Below are 20,224 nucleotides of genomic sequence, written 5' to 3'. Positions count from 1 at the left end.
GTACAAGATAAAGAGGCAAAAGAGAACATGTTGTCCATAGCTCATGAAGGGGTTGTTATAGAAGGAGGTGATGATAGGTTTGGGACTCATGGGGAAGAGTCTAAGACTATGAAATAGGGTAGAGAGCTTGTGCCTGTTGAACAATCGGCACAAGATAATACTACTGGGGTCCCAATACCGTACCTAATTATATTCGGTATGGTTTGGCTTTTCTCCTTTCGGTTTTGGGTTTACTCGGTACGATAACTTCGATTTGTTTGGTTTCAATATTAACTAGTGTATAAATCCATAAATTGTAATATCTTTAATTAAAGTATTCACAAATATAAAAATAAACATGTTCTAAGCTCACATGACTATTGACAAGATTTTATCCAAAACCAGTAAGTATCAACCCATAGAGAGAAAAATGGTACATAAAGGAATAAATTTTATCATTGAAAATATCTTGTGACTTGCTTAGAGCTAATTGCCGAAGTTAGAAAATACAACAAAGACTAATCCAACAGATGCAATTCAATACACGAGAAGAAATGCCCTAAAATTGTAAAAGTATTACGGTAAGATACTTGCCATCCTAGAGAATAAGAGCCAAAAATCTGCGGCCTACATTGTTCCTCCATTTTTCTAAAGAAGTACATGAGCTTTATTGCCAGCCTCAACATGCAATACCAAAGAAAAGTATTATGTAACTTAGTATGTTATAATCAATAATATGTGTATTTTATAACTTATTATATATTTCGGTACGGTATCGGTATTTCGGTATTATAATATGTGTATTGTGTAATATTCTATATATTTCAATACGGTATCGATATTTCATTTTAAAATACCAAATGCATACCTAATACCAATATTTTTTAAAATTTAAACCAAATACCATATCAAATACTAAATACCAATTTTTTTATTTTCGGTATGATAATTCGATATTTACATGCACCACCCTAAATGGACATAGTGGAGATTGGAGAAGAGCGGGGAAGGTTATTAATGTTTTTTATGAATGCAATGAAAATGTGTGAGATTTGGAATGCGAAATTGCAAATACAAATCCAGAAATAAAATTACTATTCAATCAATGACATCAGTTGCTAAAACTTGTGGTTTTAAGTTCAACCGCTAGTACAAATAGGATTTGACATTCTTTTAGAAAAAATCTATACTATGAAATCTGTAGTATTATAATTAAGATGAAATCCAAGAAATGTGATTGGCTGAAGCAAGATGCGAAGTGGCGAAACTAAACCACAGCCACGAAACCAAGACACCAAATATGGCCCAATTTAACTGAGTTTTGAAAATTTGCCACTCTCTATATTGTGCCCGTCTCTTCTGCTTCAATGGCTTCCTCTTTCTCACTTCATCAACATATCCATTGTTTTTCTCCAACTCCTACTACTCTTGGTTTCACCAAATGTCCGCTTCACATCTCCACTCTTTTTCCTACACCATCTTCTCGCAATAATTTCCTCGAATTCGATTCTCGTAGAAGAAGAGTGCCGTTTGCTGTTACAGAATCAGATTCCTCTAAATCTCTCGAACCAGACCCTCAAATTCTTCTGCAAGATGTCGCCGTAAGACCCACACTCATTTCATTTTTGATTCAGTATTTGTAATTGGGGTTCCCTTGTGCCATGAGTGTTATGCTAATTAAGTCCCTTCATTAATTTTCCTCCGTTTTTTTTTCCAGGACAGTTTTGTGCTACCTGCAGATTATTTTTCCCAGCTTCCTCGTGATCTTCGCTTAGATGTAAGTTAATTTTTTTGTGTAGTTTATTTTCTTCTCATGTGTGTAGTTAGTCACATTTAGTACAATGCATTTTGTATCTTGGAACTGTTTTGTTGATTTTATTTTGAACAGTAGCTGATGAGTTTATCTGTTTATTGACTGGTTATGACATTTTGAAACTGTACCAACCGTCAAAATAACTCCTTATGTTATCTGAATCTGAAATTGTTCACGTTCAATAATCCATAATAGGCTTGTTCTATCACTAGAACACATAAATAGCATTGTCTAATATATCATTCCAAGTTGCAACTTATCACTCTTTTGAGAAGTGTTCCAACACACACTCAAGCATTTTTTGCTCTTTAGTCATCCTTTTTTTTTTTTTTTAATACACCTCAAGCACTCTTGGCCCTTTAGTAATTTTCTTTCTTATGACAGTGGAAACAAAACTGCAAGTTGGAGTGATATATCGGGTCGCAAAATACTTGTTGTAACTTTTTGTCGGGTAGTTTTCTTTTTCTCTGTCACTGGCAATGTTGCTTTGGCTCTGGTATTGTTGCCTTCCTACTATGCCCAGGGTCATTTATGTAACTTTCGAATATTCAATATGGTTTGTTTAGTGGTCTGGATGTTTGGGTTTGATTTGCATCGTTGAAGGGGGTGGGGCGTTTGTTGTTTTGTTTAAGTCCTGACTAATAAAATTTGAACATGGTGTAGCTGAACGATGCAGCATTTGATCTTTCAAATGGGCCAATTAAAGATGAGGTTAGTACCTATACTGGTTATTTCTTTTTTAACTTCTTTACAATGTTTAACATCTCAATCATGAAACTGATAAAACTTGGATCAGCAATATGATTCGGCTAGTTGTACTATTCAAAATTAATCTTTAGGATGTTACTATTGGCGCTTTAAAATTTAATCATCCAAGGGATAGGCGTTCTATATTTGGCATCTTCACATTATAGAACAAGTGTCTTATATGATCTGATTGCAGCTATTAGATGTGTACTCAAGTTTCTTGTTCAGTCACAGCTGGATACTTTCTGCTAAAAAATTGTTCGTGCTCATTATGACTACAAAACCTCCCGTCTCAGATGAATACGGGAATGAATCTTGACAGGGGTTTGCCATTCATCACATGTTCAGACATGTTTCTCTGGATATGCTTCCTCATATTTTGCCAATATTCTATTGTTAAGAGACTATGAAGAGGGTCCTTTTTGGAAAGTTAAATAGAAAATAAAATTGAATATTGCTCAGCACTGGAGTAACCTGAGATTGGATTGATGGACGTATTGTAAAAACAAAAAACAAAACCATGGTTTTTTGTCATGTAATTAACAGTAAGATGATAAAAGATGCAATATGCTTCTGATGGTATAAAAGAAAGGTATCTCCTATTTTTTCTAAAGATATCCTCAATGGGATATCCAGAAAAGAATAAAATAACTTTCAACAGTTTCAGTAGTCATCCAACTGGATTTTTTCTGTATTTCGGTCTTAAACAAGTTGATTAATCATCTTTGCCCTTATTCAGCTATGGTTTCTTTTTTCCCCCAACATGCTGTTGTTAACTGATTCTGTTCCCCTTTATGTAAATTTGAATTTTGAAACTATCAAGTATCAAGCCACCATTATAACAATAGAGGATGAAAGAAAGCAAAACTCACTGAGAGAAGCACATTACAGATGATCGTTTAATTTTGCATTTGTAGTGTGGTGAGGAGGTGGGAGAGACATTATTAAATATAAGCCGAGCATGGGAACGGGCTGATACATCAACATCCACAGCTTTAGTGAACAAGCTGCCTCTATTGGTTGGCTCATTGTCAGGCTATCAAAAATCAGGCAAGAAAGAGCCTACAACTATGATGCTTTACTACTTATTTTTAACAAGCAAATTGAATTCTTTTTTCCATCTGAATTTCATTCTTATTACTAGTTAGCACTTGGAAGGCGCTTATTATCAGCTGGAAGAAGGTTCCAGTCCATGGGACAATATGGAGAAGGTGAAGTACAGAAGGTACTTTATATAATTTCCATACAACTTTTTAAGTGTTAAAAGAATGTATTCCCTAAATCTTTTGAATATAGGAGTAAAGGTCATCCATTTACATAAGAAAAATAATATTTTTTTTTTGAAATGGCATAAGAAAAAGAATTATCCTCTTCTTTTCTTGTTGTTGTGTTTGTCTGCTGCAAAGGAAACATAGTTGATCTCTCTGCATATTTTCCTTTTTCTCCCTTTTGTTTTCATGGTTGTATGTGGCTCTGAGCCAATGGCGAAGGGGTTATCTCTCCACATATACAATGATTTTTTTAGGGATTAAAATTTAACTTAAAATTATCAGTTGTTGATTATCCATGTGCTATTTTGAAGGTGAATGAGTTAGAGGCGGGACACTGATATGGGAAAAGGACTTAGTTCAGTGTTTGGATGAGGACAGAGGGTGTAAGAGTTAGAGGCGGGACACTGATATTTCTACTTTTGTTTTGCTGCTGTTTCTTGTTTGCTTTTTATCGTAGTTTCATCTGTTAATCTAGCGCCTTGATTAGATGACAGTTTTGTAGCGCCTTAGTTTCTCAATTTTTTTATTTTAACAATCCCTGGCATGTCTGATGGTCTCATCTCTGTCAATGATCTCCTTATACTTGAACGTCAAAGTAAAGTTGATTGGCATGGTCATGCCCTCGGCCTGTAGCATTCTATATTACCCTATGTTGCACAGTTCTCTCAGGAAAAATAAACATTTTGAATTTGGTAATCTGAGCAAGACATATGTTATGGGGGTCTTTGAGGAATTATAGCGCATCTCTCATATCTAATAGCCTGGATAATGATGGGAAACATCCAGTGGTTACGTAAGAGTGGCACTCATTTGAGGGGCTTATAAAGGTTTGGTTGTCTACCACTTGGAATATGGATTGGGGTTGTCACATAAATCAGGAGAAAGCCTAACAAGCTGACAAGCCAAGTTGTGTGAACTTGAGTTCTGAGAACTGGCACTAGAGAGTAGAGCCAGGTTAGGCATAGAGGAGTAAAAATACTCCAAAAGCTAAACTTGACAAGCATACTACAAGGTGACGCGATGTGATATGTGTATCCCGCGTGGAATATGTTAGTAGGTTTACGTATATTGGATCTGAAGTTTGGGTGAATGATGCTAAAATGAATTGTCATTGGTCTTCCTTGAGTTAATTTAATTCTAGAGCAGTAGTCTGTAATGTGTTAGTTTACAACATGTATATGGTGTAGTATTGTCCCACATTGGTAGAGGAGTAGTATGTCCTTGTATAGTATAGCTATAAATAAGGACCTCTTGTATTGTATTGTTCATCCAATATCAATAACATATTTTCTCCCGTGCCTTCTCACATGGTGTTGGAGCAATTGTGAGAGACTTATCGCTGTGCATAAATTCCAGTGATTCCGGGAAAGAGAAATCAGTACTTTTTTAAGGTTGTTTTCTATTTGCTTCATTTCTGTTAGTGTTGTGCAAAATCCAACACTACCACAAGAGTCGTCACTATCCGGCGACCAAGCCCTAGTGAAAAGCTCCGGCAGCAGCCTCTTCACGCGCCTCCACGTGCCAACACGCACCACCAGAAGCTCACGCGCGTGAGCTCACGCGCCGGCGCGTACGACCACTTCCGGCCATTTTTTGAAAATATTCCTTCAGAACAGTTGGGTCGCCTGGTAATTCCGATCCTACCCCTGCTGTTTTCATTTCATTCCGACAACTTTGAGTTTTTTCCGACAGCTACAGTACTATTCCGACATCTATAGTAGATTCCGACAGCTATAGTATTTCAATATTCTGTTTCTGTGTTTCTGTACACTGTTTCAGTAGATTACAGTTGATTCTTTCTCTTATTTGGTAATAATTTGCAACAATGTCTTTGGGATTTGATGCTTTTGGGTCTAGAAACATGAGTTCTGGAAGCTCTAGTGCTATTATTACCTCGGAACCTTTAATGGGAGGTTCAAACTACTTAGCTTGGGCTTCATCTGTCGAGTTATGGTGTAGAGGTCAAGGTGTTCAAGATCATCTAATCAAACAGTCTAGCGATGGAGATGAAAAGGCAATATCACTTTGGGCAACAATCGATGCTCAGTTATGTAGCATCTTGTGGCGATCTATTGATTCCAAGTTGATGCCCTTGTTTCGTCCATTCCAGACATGTTATTTGGTTTGGGCAAAGGCACACACTTTATACATTAATGACATATCTCGCTTCTATGATGTGATATCGCGGATGACAAACTTAAAGAAGCAGGAATTGGATATGTCTACTTACTTGGGTCAAGTTCAGGCAGTCATGGAGGAATTTGAGAAGTTGATGCCAGTTTCTGCTAGTGTGGAAAAACAACAAGAGCAGTGACAGAAGATGTTTCTCGTTCTTACCCTCGCTGGACTTCCTAATGATCTTGATTCAGTACGCCACCAGATTTTGGCTAGTCCGTTTGTCCCGACAATTGATGAATTATTCTCTCGATTACTCCGCCTTGCTGCAGCACCAAGTCCACCAGTGATCTCATCACAAATACTTAATTCCTCTGTTCTTGCATCCCAGACAATGGATGTTCGGGCATCTCAAACTATGGAGCATAGACGAGGAAGAGGTCATTTTGGAAGATCTAGACCCAAGTGTTTTTATTGTCACAAACTTGGACACACTCGTGAAATGTGCTATTTCTTACATAGTCGTCCACCCAAAAATGCTTACATTGCTCAGAACGAGACTCCAGGTAACCAAGGATTTTCTTTATCTAAAGAAGAATAATTGAGCTCCTTCAGTATCGAGCAAGTAAGCAGACATCTCCACAAGTAGCCTCAGTTGCTCAGACTGATATTTCTGTTACTGGTAATTCTTTTGCTTGTGTTTCCCAGTCTAGCACTCTTGGCCCATGGGTCATGGACTCCGGCACTTCTGATCACATCTCTAGTAATATATCACTTTTGTCAAATATTGTATATTCACAGTCTCTTCCCATTGTTACTTTAGCCAATGGATGTCAAACTAAGGTAAAAGGAGTTGGACAAGCTAATCTCTTGTTTTCTATCACCCTAGATTCCGTTCTTTATGTCCCTGACTGTTCTTTTAGTCTTGCATCTGTTAGTTGTTTGACTCGTGCCCTCCATTGTGGTATATATTTTATTGACGATTCTTTTATTATGCAGGACCGCAGTACGGGACAGACAATTGGTACAGGACGTGAATCAGAAGGTCTTTACTACCTTAACTCACTCAGTCCTTCCATAACATGTCTAGTTACAGATCCTCCAGATCTAATCCACAGACGTTTAGGACATTCGAGTTTATCCAAACTTCAGAAGATGGTGCCTAGTTTATCTAGTTTGTCTACATTAGATTGTGAGCCGTGTCAACTTGGGAAACATACCCGAGCCTCCTTTTCGCGTAATGTTGAGAGTCATGCAGAGTCTGTCTTCTACTTAGTTCATTCTGATATATGGGGTTCTAGTAGAGTCAGTTCATCCTTGGGATTTTGTTATTTTGTCAGTTTCATTGATGATTATTCAAGATGTACTTGGCTTTTCTTAATGAAAGATCGTTCTTAGTTATTTTCTATATTCCAGAGTTTCTTTGCTGAAATCAAAAACCAATTTGGTGTTTCTATTCGCATTTTTCGCAGTGATACTGCCTTAGAATATTTATCTTCTCAATTTTAGCAGTTTATGACTTCTCAAGGAATTATTCATCAGATATCTTGTCCTTATACCCCTCAGCAAAATGGGGTCGCTGAGACAAAGAATAGGCACCTTATTGAGACTGGTCGCACACTTCTAATTGAATCTCGTGTTCCGTTGCGTTTTTGGGGCGATGCAGTTCTCACAACTTGTTATTTGATTAATCGGATGCCTTCATCTCCCATCAAGAATCAGATTCCGCATTCAATATTGTTTCCCCAGTCACCCTTATACTCTCTTCCACCTTGTGTTTTTGGGAGCACGTGTTTTGTTCATAACTTAGCCCCTGGAAAAGATAAGTTAGCTCCTTGTGCTCTCAAGTGTGTCTTCCTTGATTATTCTCGTGTTCAGAAGGGATATCGTTGTTGTTCTCCAGATCTTCGTAGGTACCTTATGTCAGCTGACGTCACATTTTTTGAGTCTAAACCTTTCTTTACCTCTGCTGACCACCATGATATATCTGAGGTCTTACCTATACCGACCTTTGAGGAGTTTACTATAGCTCCTCCTCCACCTTCAACCACAGAGGTTTCATCCATACTAACCGTTGAGGAGTCTAGCGTTGTTCCCCCTAGTTCCCCAGCCACAAAAACACCACTCTTGACTTATCATCGTCGTTTGCGTCCTCCATCAGGCCCAACTGGTTCTCGTCCTGCACCTGACCCTGCTCCTGCTGCGGTCCCTGCTCCTAGTACACCGATTGCACTGTGGAAAGGTATACAGACCACACTTAACCCTAATCCTCATTATGTCGGTTTGAGCTATCATCGTCTGTCATATCCGCATTATGCTTTTATATCTTCTTTGTCCTCGGTTTCCACTCTTAAGTCTACAGGTGAAGCGTTGTCTCATCTAGGATGACGACATGCTATGAGTGACGAGATGTCTGCTTTATATACAAGTGGTACTTGGGAGCTTGTTCCTCTTCCCTCAGGTAAATCTACTGTTGGTTGTCGTTGAGTTTATGCAGTCAAAGTTGGTCTCGATGGACAGATTGATCGACTTAAGGCCCGTCTTGTTGCCAAAGGATATACTCAGATATTTGGGCTCGATTACAGTAATACCTTCTCTCCCGTGGCTAAAGTGGCTTCAGTCCGCCTTTTTCTATCCATGGCTGCGGTTCGTCATAGGCCCCTCTATCAGCTGGACATTAAAAATGCCTTTCTTCACGGTGATCTCGAGGATGAGGTTTATTTGGAGCAACTACCTGGTTTTGTTGCTCAGGGTGAGTCTCGTGGCCTTGTATGTCGCTTGCGTCGGTCACTTTATGGTCTAAAGCAGTCTCCTCGAGCATGGTTTGATAAGTTCAGCACGGTTATCCAGGAGTTTGGCATGACTCGTAGTGTAGCTGATCACTCTGTGTTTTATCGGCACTCTGCTTCAAGTCTCTGTATTTATCTGGTAGTCTATGTTGATGATATTGTTATTACTGGCAATGATCAGGATGGTATTACCAATCTGAAGCAACATCTCTTCCAGCACTTCCAAACTAAGGATCTAGACAGATTGAAGTACTTTCTAGGTATTGAGGTTGCCCAGTCTAGCTCAGGTATTGTTATTTCTCAAAGAAAATATGCTCTAGACATTCTTGAGGAGACGGGGATGATAGGTTGCAGACCTGTTGACACTCCGATGGATCCGAGTTCTAAACTTATGCCAGGACAGGGGGAGCCGCTTAGCGATCCTGCAAGCTATAGGCGGCTGGTTGGAAAATTAAATTATCTCACAGTGACTAGACCCAACATTTCTCATCCTGTGAGTGTTGTAAGTCAGTTTATGAATTCTCCCTGTGATAGTCATTGGGATGCAGTTGTCCGCATTATTTGATATATAAAATCGGCTCCAGGCAAAGGGCTACTCTTTGAGGATCGAGGTCATGAGCAGATCATTGGATACTCAAATGCTGATTGGGCAGGATCACTTTCTGATAGACGTTCTACGTCTGGATATTGTGTTTTAGTAGGAGGAAATTTAGTGTCCTGGAAGAGCAAGAAACAGAATGTAGTTGCTCGGTCTAGTGCAGAAGCAGAATATCGAGCAATGGCTATGGCAACATGTTAGCTAGTCTGAACCAAACAATTGCTCGAAATTTGGTGAAATTAGCCGGATGGAACTTGTGTGCGATAATCAAGCTGCCCTTCATATTGCATTAAATCCGGTGTTCCATGAGAGAACTAAACACATTGAGATTGATTGTCACTTCGTCAGAGAAAAGATACTTTCAGGAGAGATTGCTACAAAGTTTGTGAGGTCGAATGATCAACTTGCAGATATTTTCACCAAGTCTCTCACTGGTACTCGTATTGGTTATATATGTAACAAGCTCGGTACATATGATTTGTATGCACCGGCTTGAGGGGGAGTGTTAGTTTACAGCATGTATATAGTGTAGTATTGCCCCACATTGGTAGATGAGTAGTATGTCCTTATATAGTATAACTATAAATAATAACCTCTTGTATTGTATTGTTCATTCAATATCAATAACATATTTTCTCCCGTACTTTCTCACAGTGCCTTCTCACATAATGGTTAATAGATCTTTGGCACAAGAGACTAAGGTTATGCATGCAGCTTGTTCCTCAAGTTTTACCCAGATTAATCTCTTCGCTTCAAGGCAATTGGGTGAAATAACTGAGAACTGTTGTCAGATATAATTTATTCTGCAATAGCACTCTACTTGATACATCCAATTATTTCTTTGCTCCTAAATTTTGATACTTGATCACTATAGATTGCTAAAGTAATGATAAAGACTGGGAGGCTGTTGTCTGCAAGTCCAGTATCTGGGATTACTGGTGAAGAACCTAAGCAGCAAACCAGGACATTTAAGGTATTAAATGGTGCATTGATACTTTTTTTGGAAACTTGCGTTTATCCTAAGAGTATTTTGCTTCAGTTTGGGGAGCTTCAGGTTGAATTGACCTCAGGAAAAGCCTACATTGGAGCTGGCATTGCATTTATCTTTGGGTAATTGTTTCTTTTGAACTGCAACCTCTATATCTTTTTCATCGAAGGTTGTTTAAGAATTCCATGTCTGCTATTTGGAATACAGTTTACTTTCTTGGAAATTAAGTCAAGGCGTAGAGAGTATACAAGAGAGCTCCTTACAGTATGCAAATGACAATGCTTTGTTGCTTGCGAAGGTAACTAACTCGAAAACCACTCATATTTATATTTGTCTCTGTGTTGGTATTTATGAAATAGTGTTTTGGTGCAGTCCCTGCGAGGAGTTCTGCTTGTAATGTCCTATTCATCAACCATTTTATCTGCTTTTTCAACTGTGGGACTTATCTTACTTGGGGGCCAACTTAAGTCGGAAGATAAGTGAAAAGTAAGTGAAGTTTTTGCCTCCTTTCTTTCTTTATCTTTTTGACAGGTCGGGCCCTTTGTGTTTTTTTTTTTTTGGTGTGTGTGTGTGTGTGTGGGGGGGGGGGGGTGTTCTTTTGTGGCTGGATTATGACTCTGAAACGACAAAAATAACTCGTCGAAGAACTTGAAATAATTCTATTTCTGATACAATCTTTCTGCTGTGAGACAAATTTAAAACACTTTATTACTAGGTTTTTCTTTTGTTTCCTCTCAAAAGTAAGATTCTGCAGATGGTTATGATATCTTAGATGATAATATTGGAAATACTTCCATTTATTAAGCTCTCATTTTCTATGGTAGTTTATAGTAGAACATTTGACATGATTCAGGAAAAAGTATTAATTTTTCTGAGAATTTCTAAACAAGACCAGAAATGCCCACATCTGCAAGAAGGTTCAAGTAGCACATATCAGCGATATAATGAGTGAGTCGCTTGAGATGGTTTGGGCATGTCTTGCACCGACCACTAGATGCATTGGTCAATAGATGTGAAACCATGATAAGTGGAGGTATTAAAAGGGGATGAGGTAGACCTAAAATCATTTGGAAGGAAGTTGTCTCGAAGGATCTCCAATATCTTGGGATCCTTGCAGACTAAGCGAAAAATATTGCACAATGGAAGAAAAGAATCTATATAGCACTGTTGTCACATGCTAAAAGCGTTAAAAAGCCCTCTAGGTCTAACAGGGATTTAAGTACAAAGCAGAATTGAAGTATGGGATGTAATTGCACAATTATATGTAATGCAAGAAAAAAGTAACACCGTCATTCATAATGATCACCTTAACAATTAATGTATCTTTTTTGCCATTCCTATTTATCGTTTAGCACCGCTATATTCAAAATAGAACATATGGTCAATGAAGTGCATGCCTTAATGCTTGCCTACACTAAAGCGCGGCCTAAGTGCAGTGAGGCGCCTATCCTGAGCTTCAACAGGGCTTAAGCGCGCTTCAAATAAGAGTCTTTGATAACACTGCTACATAGGCAATACCTATTAGTTGAGAATATGTTTTAGTCATGTCAGCACTGTTACTTTACATCCTATATTTTTTTAGGAGTTGTTTAGCGTCTTAAAGATTTACACGTCAGTAGAAAATATAAAAAACTTCTAGTACCTTTTATTTTTATTTTTATTTTATTTGTATGATATTGGTTTGAGAAGAGTTTATATGGAGTAACATGGTCAATGAGGATTTATATAGCCGAACCGAACTTGTTTAGAACTGAGGCGTAGTTGTTTGTGTTGCTTTACAGATGAACATGTATGATGCCAAACAGGAGATATAGGTTTCCGTCTATGTAAAGGACAATAGGTTTCTTAACTGTTGAGGGGAAACTTAAAAGCTACTTCCGTGAGGGACGGCTAGTTCTATCTGGTGTAATCAGCCTATAGACTCCCTAAAATAACAACATAGGTAATCAAGTACAGGACAAAGAGAATTGATTTGATTATGACAGTACTAAGTTGTATAGAGATCATGTCTTGTTGCCTTAAGTGCAGATATGTGCAAGAGATTTAGAGTAGAGTTTATAACTTCCTTCTAACACCTATTATGCATATAAAGTATACAAGTAGTGCTGTTAAACATTTGAATTTGTGGGTTAGTTCATATAGGCACAATAGTAAAACAAATAAATTCTCTGAAAATTCTAATAAATTGATTTGAAAAGTTAGATATAACAAAAAGATCACTTCATAAATAACTCAATTTTGTCTTCAGCAAAATACAAGGGCTCAATAATTTTGTTTAAACGGAACGCAATGTAGCAAAAGCAAAATAATTGCACCTTGGTTTGTCCTTTCAATAAAAAATTACCCTTTAAAAATAGCTTTCATATTAGACAAAGTTGTAATTTAATTATTCTCCTAATATGTAGGATTTTAAAATCAAATAAAATTTTGGTTATTAAATCTTTCCTTATTTGAACTATGTAGAAACTCATAATATTTAGAACTATTGAAATTTATTATAAATAAATAACTTTGACTTTTCTAGATCCTTACTCCAAAATTTAGAGAAAAAAAAAACTAATTTGAACTAAACTATAATTCCTTCAAAATGCGTAAGAAAGAAATTGTATCTACTTTTGCCTCTGAATTATGTTCGTTTATGACAACCAAGCGGTAGCCAAGGGTCTCTAACAAATTTTATTATTAATTTGATTCCTTTGAAATAACTTTTTAGAAAAAAGTATCCTAAATGTAAATAAAAAAGAAAATTATCTTTTTAAGAAGGAATAAAGTTGTCATTAAAATATTTAATAATTCCTAATTTAAATAAAAAAGAAATTTATTACTATAATTACAATTTTTCCTAATATGAATTATGAAATACACTTTAATTTACATGGTTAAAAGAAAAATAGAACATTCGTAAAATTCTAATATAAATAAAAAAGGTAAAAAGATACCCTAAATTTCCTACCATAAATAAATGAGGAAAATAGTTTTCAAGAAGGAATCAAATTGTCTTTAATTTCTAAAATCTAGGTTAAATAAATGAGAAAATATCTTTTCAAGAAGGAATCAATCATTTGCAATTCCAAATTCTCGGCAACTTTGCTACTTATCAAACAAAAACTTATGAATGGTTTATTTACCTTTTTAATTACTCCTAACATTTTGAATTTTACAAATGTTATGTTTTTATATTGAACATAATTTCATTTTTTTTGGAATGTGCCAAGTTCATATAATTCAATGTAAGAAACGGACCATCCTTGCTCTTTTATAAATTTATAGTTAATGTGTCTTTGTCTCCAAAACTAAGAATATTATAACACAAACAATTATTTATGGATGAGCATATCTTTTTGTAACGTTGATAGATCATATTACCCTTCAATGATGTACTATTTCTTCAAAATATTATACATACAAAATTGTAAAATTATTTAACAATGAATAATAGATAAAACTATAGTATATTCATGGTTCCTTATATAATTGCAATGATTCTCTTTATTGTTCATTTTCTTAGAATCATACAAGCTTGTTACATTCAGCTTAACCTTATAAGTTGTTTCTTATAAAGAAGTTTAGATGTTACAGTCTGACTTACATACTGTCGTGAGTAATGCTAATACAAATTAACATATTCTGTTTATTCTAAGCTTTTAAACTAGATAGAAAGCCCATGTATCTGAAATCCAATAAGACATATCGGGACTTTGTGGGGTGACGTTTCTTTTCATATAGAATTATTTAAACAAAATTAACATTCATATTTTAGGAAGTTAACTATTTCCTTTAGTTTTATTCTATAAATCAAGATATTTTTAATAATATTTATGTAATTTTTAAAAAGATTTTGATCGTAACATGGGTTACATGCGCAACGCGCGTACCCTAAGACTAGTCTATCAAAAGAACACTGTCCTATATGACATGCAATAAACTTATCTGATTGGTTTAGCTTTTCTTTTAGTCCAATCCTGTGAGTTGTTCATCTTGGTGTACTTTTGCTTTTATAAAACTAGTTTTTGGACACGTACGTTGTACGTGTATCCACGTCAATAAATACAAACAATATAAATTGGAAGATTTGTACCAAAAAACAAAGAAAATCAAACCTTCATAAAAGAATATTAAACATCAAAATGTGATATCCACATATATTAAGAACAAAAACAGCACAAAGTGTTTATAACTCTTGTTAGGTAACTTAGAGGGATAAATTCAAATTTCATATAATTCTATACTCAATTTGAAATGGGTTATAGCGATTTGTCTTAGTTTAAAAATAAAACGACTAATCTCAAATAAATGTTAATAGAAAAAAATGATATAAACAAATATAGTGCTTGGGAAAATAACAACTTGAACATCGGATAAGAAAGAGAAATATGCGTCAGTGTCAACCTAAAATACAATTAATAAACAAAAATGCTAGCTACTGACGAGGGAGAAATAGGACGGAATAAACATTTTTCCATCCCATGATATTTATATTTTAAAATTTCATATAATTGTTTTCCACACGAGCAATGATGGCATGAACAGACCTGCAGTTTGTGAGCAATTCAGTTTTAACAATCAATATTTTACAATAATTGCAAAGGCTAGTTGTTAGTACGACTTTGTAAATGTTAGCCATGATAAACATACCAAGATCAAATATTGCGTCTAGTCAAAGAGTGGATATTCATGATATAACTATAATAGCAAGCATCTCAATATTCCACCTAACTAAACATTCAGAGAAAATTTAAAATACTAAAAATAGAGCAAAAGAAGTACAACAAACCCATAAACAATACACACGTTTGAAGACTCCATTTCATGTTTTGGGTTTCAGATACCTTAAAAACACTTTGTATCTCATATAGAATGTTATCGATCGTCCAATTCTCTGCTTCGTTATTTGATCTTTGTTCCTTGCATACACATTTGTTGCTACTTGCAAATGTTGAAGTACTTTGGATAATAACTTGACGTATGAATTTGATGGGTTATGGAAGCTAGTTAAGAAAATTAAAGAGGAGGAAGAGTGGGAGGCTAATTAAGAGGTAGTATTAAAGAAGTAACTATTGATATATTAGACAATGGAAAGAAGAAAAACAATGACTATTGAGTTCTTCATAATATTGCATACTTAACCTAAAATCATTAAGTAGAGGGTACTTTAGTCATTCAGCTTTTGAAGGATATTTTAGTAGGATAAGTTAACCTAAAAGTCTTCACACTTATGATAATTATTAAGGAGTAAAAATTATCAGTTCGAGCCAGAGGATTGTCTCCACCCTGTTGTCTTTCCTTTTACCGTTCTAAGCGGCTTTGTGGCTCTTGTACCTACTCAATGTTGAAGTGTTTCATATATCAATATGTATTTCACTTGCACTTTTCCAGTTAGTAATATGGTTTCGATTTTGGATTGCCATTCCTTTATAGAAATCACCGGGTATTTCATCACTTTTGATACTGATATCCTGTTCACATTCTGTGCTTTCTTTAGGGGCTCATCTATTTTCTTTTTCTTTTCTTAGGGACCTTCCAGTTACTGACAGAATAAATGCGAACCAACCTATCGCCTTGAATTTCCATGGTATCAGTAAACTGGGTTGGATGACAGATCATCTTACTTGTGAAGATGGTGGCCTACATAAATTTGAGTATATTAGAGGTTTTCTGGTTGTAGCTTTAAAATTGCATCTCTGTGTCTATCTTGCTGTCTGCATAACTTCTTTCTTGTAAATGTTGTTTTGGCTCCTTGTATTTTAAGTCTGTTAAATATTCATACTTTTCAATGTCCAAATCATATGTAAGTTTTTCCTTTCAGCCACAACTTCTTTCAGTCAATATACCAGATTCCATCTGATCTTGTTGAATGCGTTCCTCTTCCTTAGGTGGGATGCTTCCATATGCCAGCTTCAATGCCACATCACAAATTAAGACAATTTGTTTGTTTGGTGTTGTCTCTCCTTTTAACATCAAGAGTGTTGGCACTTAATCTTATGCCATTACACAAGACATGCTTTTCCCATGATCGAAGAATTGTTTCTTCAAAGGTAAAGTGCGATTCAAGAATCAAGTAATGTTACAGCTTTTGCCTCTTTGCATGTAGCATACAGTTGGGCTATTAGAGGTCTTTCCACGATCATTTTAGCCTCCATCTCTAGCAGCTTCCGTATATTAGGATACCCGTTTATTGACTGGAATGTGATATGTGTATGCCTAGTTTCTTCTTGTTCCATATTGTTGGCCATGCATTTTCCCTTCCAAAGCTTCTGACTTTGTGTAATCAGTGAGACACCAAAGAATTGCAGAGCTGATGAGCTTTTTTAGTAAGAAGACCGCTTAGTGATACCTACACTTTGCAACTAGGCTTAGTCAAGACTCCTTGCTTGCTAATTTGTGTTAGTCAATTCAAGTTATAACACTTTGTTTCTTAAAATGAACAATTATTTACTTCTCTTCACGCTGTCCAGTTCCAGCCTTAGCATGAGTATGCTCTTTTGGGTTGTAATTTGACTAAAATTGAAGAAAGAAGTAATTAAATCATTAATCTATGACATAGAGGGTGCTGGGAAAAACTGAGAATGGACTGAGGTATTGCAAGAAGAAATGCTACCATAATAATCAATTAGTTCTAATATCAGAAGAATCGCAACTGTTTTTATTTGCAATGCAGTAAAGATTTTCTATATTATGGAATTTCCACAATTATAAATTTTACTTCTCTGTGTAAGCTTTAAGCTTTGGTTTTCTGCTTTGAGTTTATTCAAGGTATTTTGTGCTAAGTGACTTGCCTACTAGTTGATTTTGTGGATCAAATGAGTTGATCTTTTTTTTTTTAAAACTTGTTTTACATGTTATTTACTCCTCTTGTACATGCAGAAGTTTTCTAGTGCACATTTTTAGTTTCTTGGCTTCCTGTTATGTGGTTGTAAATACAACTCTTAGCTATTAGCCATAAATTAACTGTCTAAAGCCATCTTTTTCCAGAGATTTACTTTGGCACTAACATTAGCTGATCCTTTTTGCCTATAAAAAATTTAATAGACACAGACCTTGAAAATCTATTACTTCCAGTAAGCTTTTGTGGACAAATCTGTTTTGAGTTGGCGATCCTCTTTGTTGAAATATTTTATTTTTTCGAAATGTGGAAGTAAGCATCTATGTATGTGTTGATTACTTTGTTTTGTTTTTTGGTTTAACCCATTCGGAGGTATCTGGTACACATTAGCCAGATAAATTCGGATTCATACCACGTAGGGCCCATTAAAGGAGAAAGCATTTCCTATCGGAAGCCTATCCATCCTTAGGACTCAAAACCGAAACCTCTGATTACTCTGATTAAGGATGAAGAGATTCTATCCATCCCACCACATCCATTGGTGGTTCATTACCTCATTTGTTGCCATCCTTGTTTTATTGCTACAATCGTTCAGCCACGTGACTGTTTGATGGTTTGGTAGAGAATTTTTAGCCAAAATTGTCCCGTATTTTTTGGGAGTAGGTCTAATTTTATCCTTCATCTATCACCTTAAGAACTTATTATCCTCTAACTTTATCAAACTTGAGCAGTTTTAGTCTGCTAACAAAAAAACCGAACGGAGAAGCAGTAAATCCATGTGGCTTTTGCTAACTGGATAACAATTAAAACAGAGAAGAAAAAAGACGGAACAAAATCCTCCCCCACCAAAAAAAAAAATTCCGGCAAAAATGTCCTGAATTGTCTTTAAGTTAGGATTTTTAGTGTAAAAATTCAGGACAAAATAAGTATTGACTAATTTTCAAATAGCTTCCATGAGAATGACTATCAGTGCACTTACCCCTTAAAAATAAGAGTAGCTTTTCTCACCAAAAATTCTACAAACCAGACAAAATTGATACCAAAACATTTGCAGATTCAGGTACAGGATAAAACCATTTAAATTGACACCGGAAGCACTTCACATAATGGATAAATTGACACTATAAATATTATCCACCAAAATCATTGCAGTCACAGTGTCACACCAATAGGTAATAATCGTTGCTGGTGACTGGGTTTCACCATATTTACGTTGCCATTATGTTGCAATTCCAAGGTTATAATATGCTTTTAAAAATAAATAAATTAATGTTGCGTGTTTACTGCGAGGAAGAGCTGAATTAGGGAAAGAAAAGATTGGAAAAGAAAACTCAAGATGGGTGTTTTTTTTTTTACCTGGGTGATATAAATTTCAAGTGAAACCCGTTAGTTTTGGTGCTCTCCATTTAGTTTTTCTGTTAGTTGACTATAACTGCTCAAGTTTGGTAAAGTTAGAAGACGATAAGTGTTCAAGGTGATAGATAAATGATAAAATTAAATTTACTCTCAAAGATAAGGGACAATTTTAATTAAAAACTCGTTTGGTAGATCTGGGAACCTTTTCTTTCTGGTTTATTACACGTATAGGAATGAGTTCAGTTTTGTGATATGTGCTGCTGATATGATAATTGTTCTTGAAATTTAATATTAGATGTTAACCTTCAGAAGTTTATAGTATAGTATATATATATATAGTATAGTATATATATATATATATATATATATTATACACTTAGTAACAATAAAGTAAGCAATAGTAGCAATTATAGAAGGAAATTAGAGAGAGATTGATGAAATGAAGGGGTATTTATAGTTGAAAATAGGGAAAAAATATAATTATAAAAAGTTTGGAGTTAAAATAAAGTTTGGGGGATTTAAATAGCTATTTTATAAATAGCCAACGGCTCTTAATATATATATATATATATATATATTTTTTTTAAAAAAATATAGCCGTTGGGACCGTTTGGCCCGCTAAGGGACCGGTCCGGTCCCGGGCCTGGCGGACCCAAAGCATAGGACCGGCCCAGGTCCACTAAAATCGGGCCAAACGGTCCTGACCCGTTTAACTCGTTTGGCCCATTTGGCCCGCGGTTCAGGGCCGGTCCCAGGCCTGGACCGACCCACTTGCCACCCTTTTAAAGTTAAATTTCTGCGGTTTGACATAAACTACTTAGTGGAATGATATGTTATATTCATCTTTTTTTGGGGGGCTTTTTGATTTTTAGCAACCTGTTTACCCTAAAAAATAAATAACAATTGAATTTATATGTGGTTTTAAGGATATGCGGATTAATTCAATACAAGTGATTAATAGTGTTAAAACCGTTTACCCTAAAAAACGGATAACAATTAAATTTATAAGTGATTTTAAGGATATGTTGATTAATTCAATGCAAGTGATTAATAGCGTTAGATTAAATAAATAAAAAATAGATGGCCAAACCAATGATAAGGGTGATTCTGAGCTCGGTTGATGATTCAATGAAGAACCTGCCCTCGATTCCAAGCTTATACTTATGAAGAACTTAAGAACAAGAATAAGAACTTTGAACAACAAAGAGAATTGAAATAAATTGTCTTTATATGCGTGTTACAATGTGTTTAATGAACAATTAGTTTCCCCTTTATATAATATGGGAGTTTTACCCTAAGTACGATTCTAAAAATTAAAGGATAAGAATCTTTCTTTATGCTAATCACTAATTCAATACTGATACGGGCCGAGATTTATGCCGTGACACTCGGTTGGACACGGATGTCACGACTCTTTGTTAGTCGTGTTTGGCCGCTTGGTAATGCTCTCTGAAGTTGAGGGACTCGAATCAGACTTGGGAGATGTGGCCCCGATGCTTTCGAGGGCGGATGTTATGCTCGATCCCCGATGTGAGAGGTTTTTCGCCCAGACTCCGATTCCTTGTGATCACGTTCCAGTCTCGTTTGTCTTACCGGGAAACCGAGATGTTCAACTGGCTCGATTTTACCCGTATACAGATAGTCCCCTTATTTCTTAGAGAGAAGGTTTACCGAAACGATGAGAAACGATAGATGCTTTTCACCTCCTTTAATACGCCGCAACAGAAACGACAAAGAAGCTGAAA

The 20,224-nt window shown here is 35.8% G+C and overlaps 1 protein-coding gene across 3 annotated transcripts; it reads left to right on the top strand.

Moving 5' to 3' along the window:
* Window positions 1–1,242: 1,242 nt before the first annotated feature.
* Window positions 1,243–17,067, top strand: LOC104112436 (uncharacterized). Of its 3 annotated transcripts, none has more exons than XM_070175136.1 (10): window positions 1,243–1,580; window positions 1,697–1,756; window positions 2,456–2,503; window positions 3,457–3,589; window positions 3,688–3,764; window positions 10,187–10,285; window positions 10,352–10,422; window positions 10,508–10,598; window positions 10,673–10,786; window positions 16,174–17,067. In XM_070175136.1, exons 1-9 carry the CDS (start codon window positions 1,347–1,349, stop codon window positions 10,781–10,783), a joined length of 924 nt encoding a protein of 307 aa, XP_070031237.1. In that variant the 5' UTR covers window positions 1,243–1,346; the 3' UTR covers window positions 10,784–10,786; window positions 16,174–17,067. The 3 variants fall into 3 exon arrangements, with proteins under 3 accessions (XP_070031237.1, XP_070031236.1, XP_070031235.1); XM_070175135.1 differs by having other exon boundaries at window positions 1,244–1,580; window positions 16,107–16,234; XM_070175134.1 differs by lacking the exon at window positions 16,174–17,067 and adding an exon at window positions 15,814–16,105 and having other exon boundaries at window positions 1,247–1,580.
* Window positions 17,068–20,224: the final 3,157 nt, after the last annotated feature.

Source organism: Nicotiana tomentosiformis, chromosome 5 (genome assembly GCF_000390325.3).
Source record: "Nicotiana tomentosiformis chromosome 5, ASM39032v3, whole genome shotgun sequence".
Taxonomy (NCBI): domain Eukaryota; kingdom Viridiplantae; phylum Streptophyta; class Magnoliopsida; order Solanales; family Solanaceae; genus Nicotiana; species Nicotiana tomentosiformis.
The sequence above is the reverse complement of the archived record's forward strand: the minus strand, read 5'-3'. Positions and strand labels throughout refer to the sequence as shown.

What these genes read in the sequence shown, in the direction of transcription:
- LOC104112436 (XM_070175136.1), top strand. Translation starts at nt 1,347, where the DNA reads ATGGCTTCCTCTTTCTCACTTCATCAACATATCCATTGTTTTTCTCCA. An exon ending in CTCGTGATCTTCGCTTAGAT is followed by an intron (nt 1,757 to 2,455) that starts GTAAGTTAATTT and finishes AACATGGTGTAG; the next exon opens with CTGAACGATGCAGCATTTGA. An exon ending in GGCATTGCATTTATCTTTGG is followed by an intron (nt 10,423 to 10,507) that starts GTAATTGTTTCT and finishes TTTGGAATACAG; the next exon opens with TTTACTTTCTTGGAAATTAA.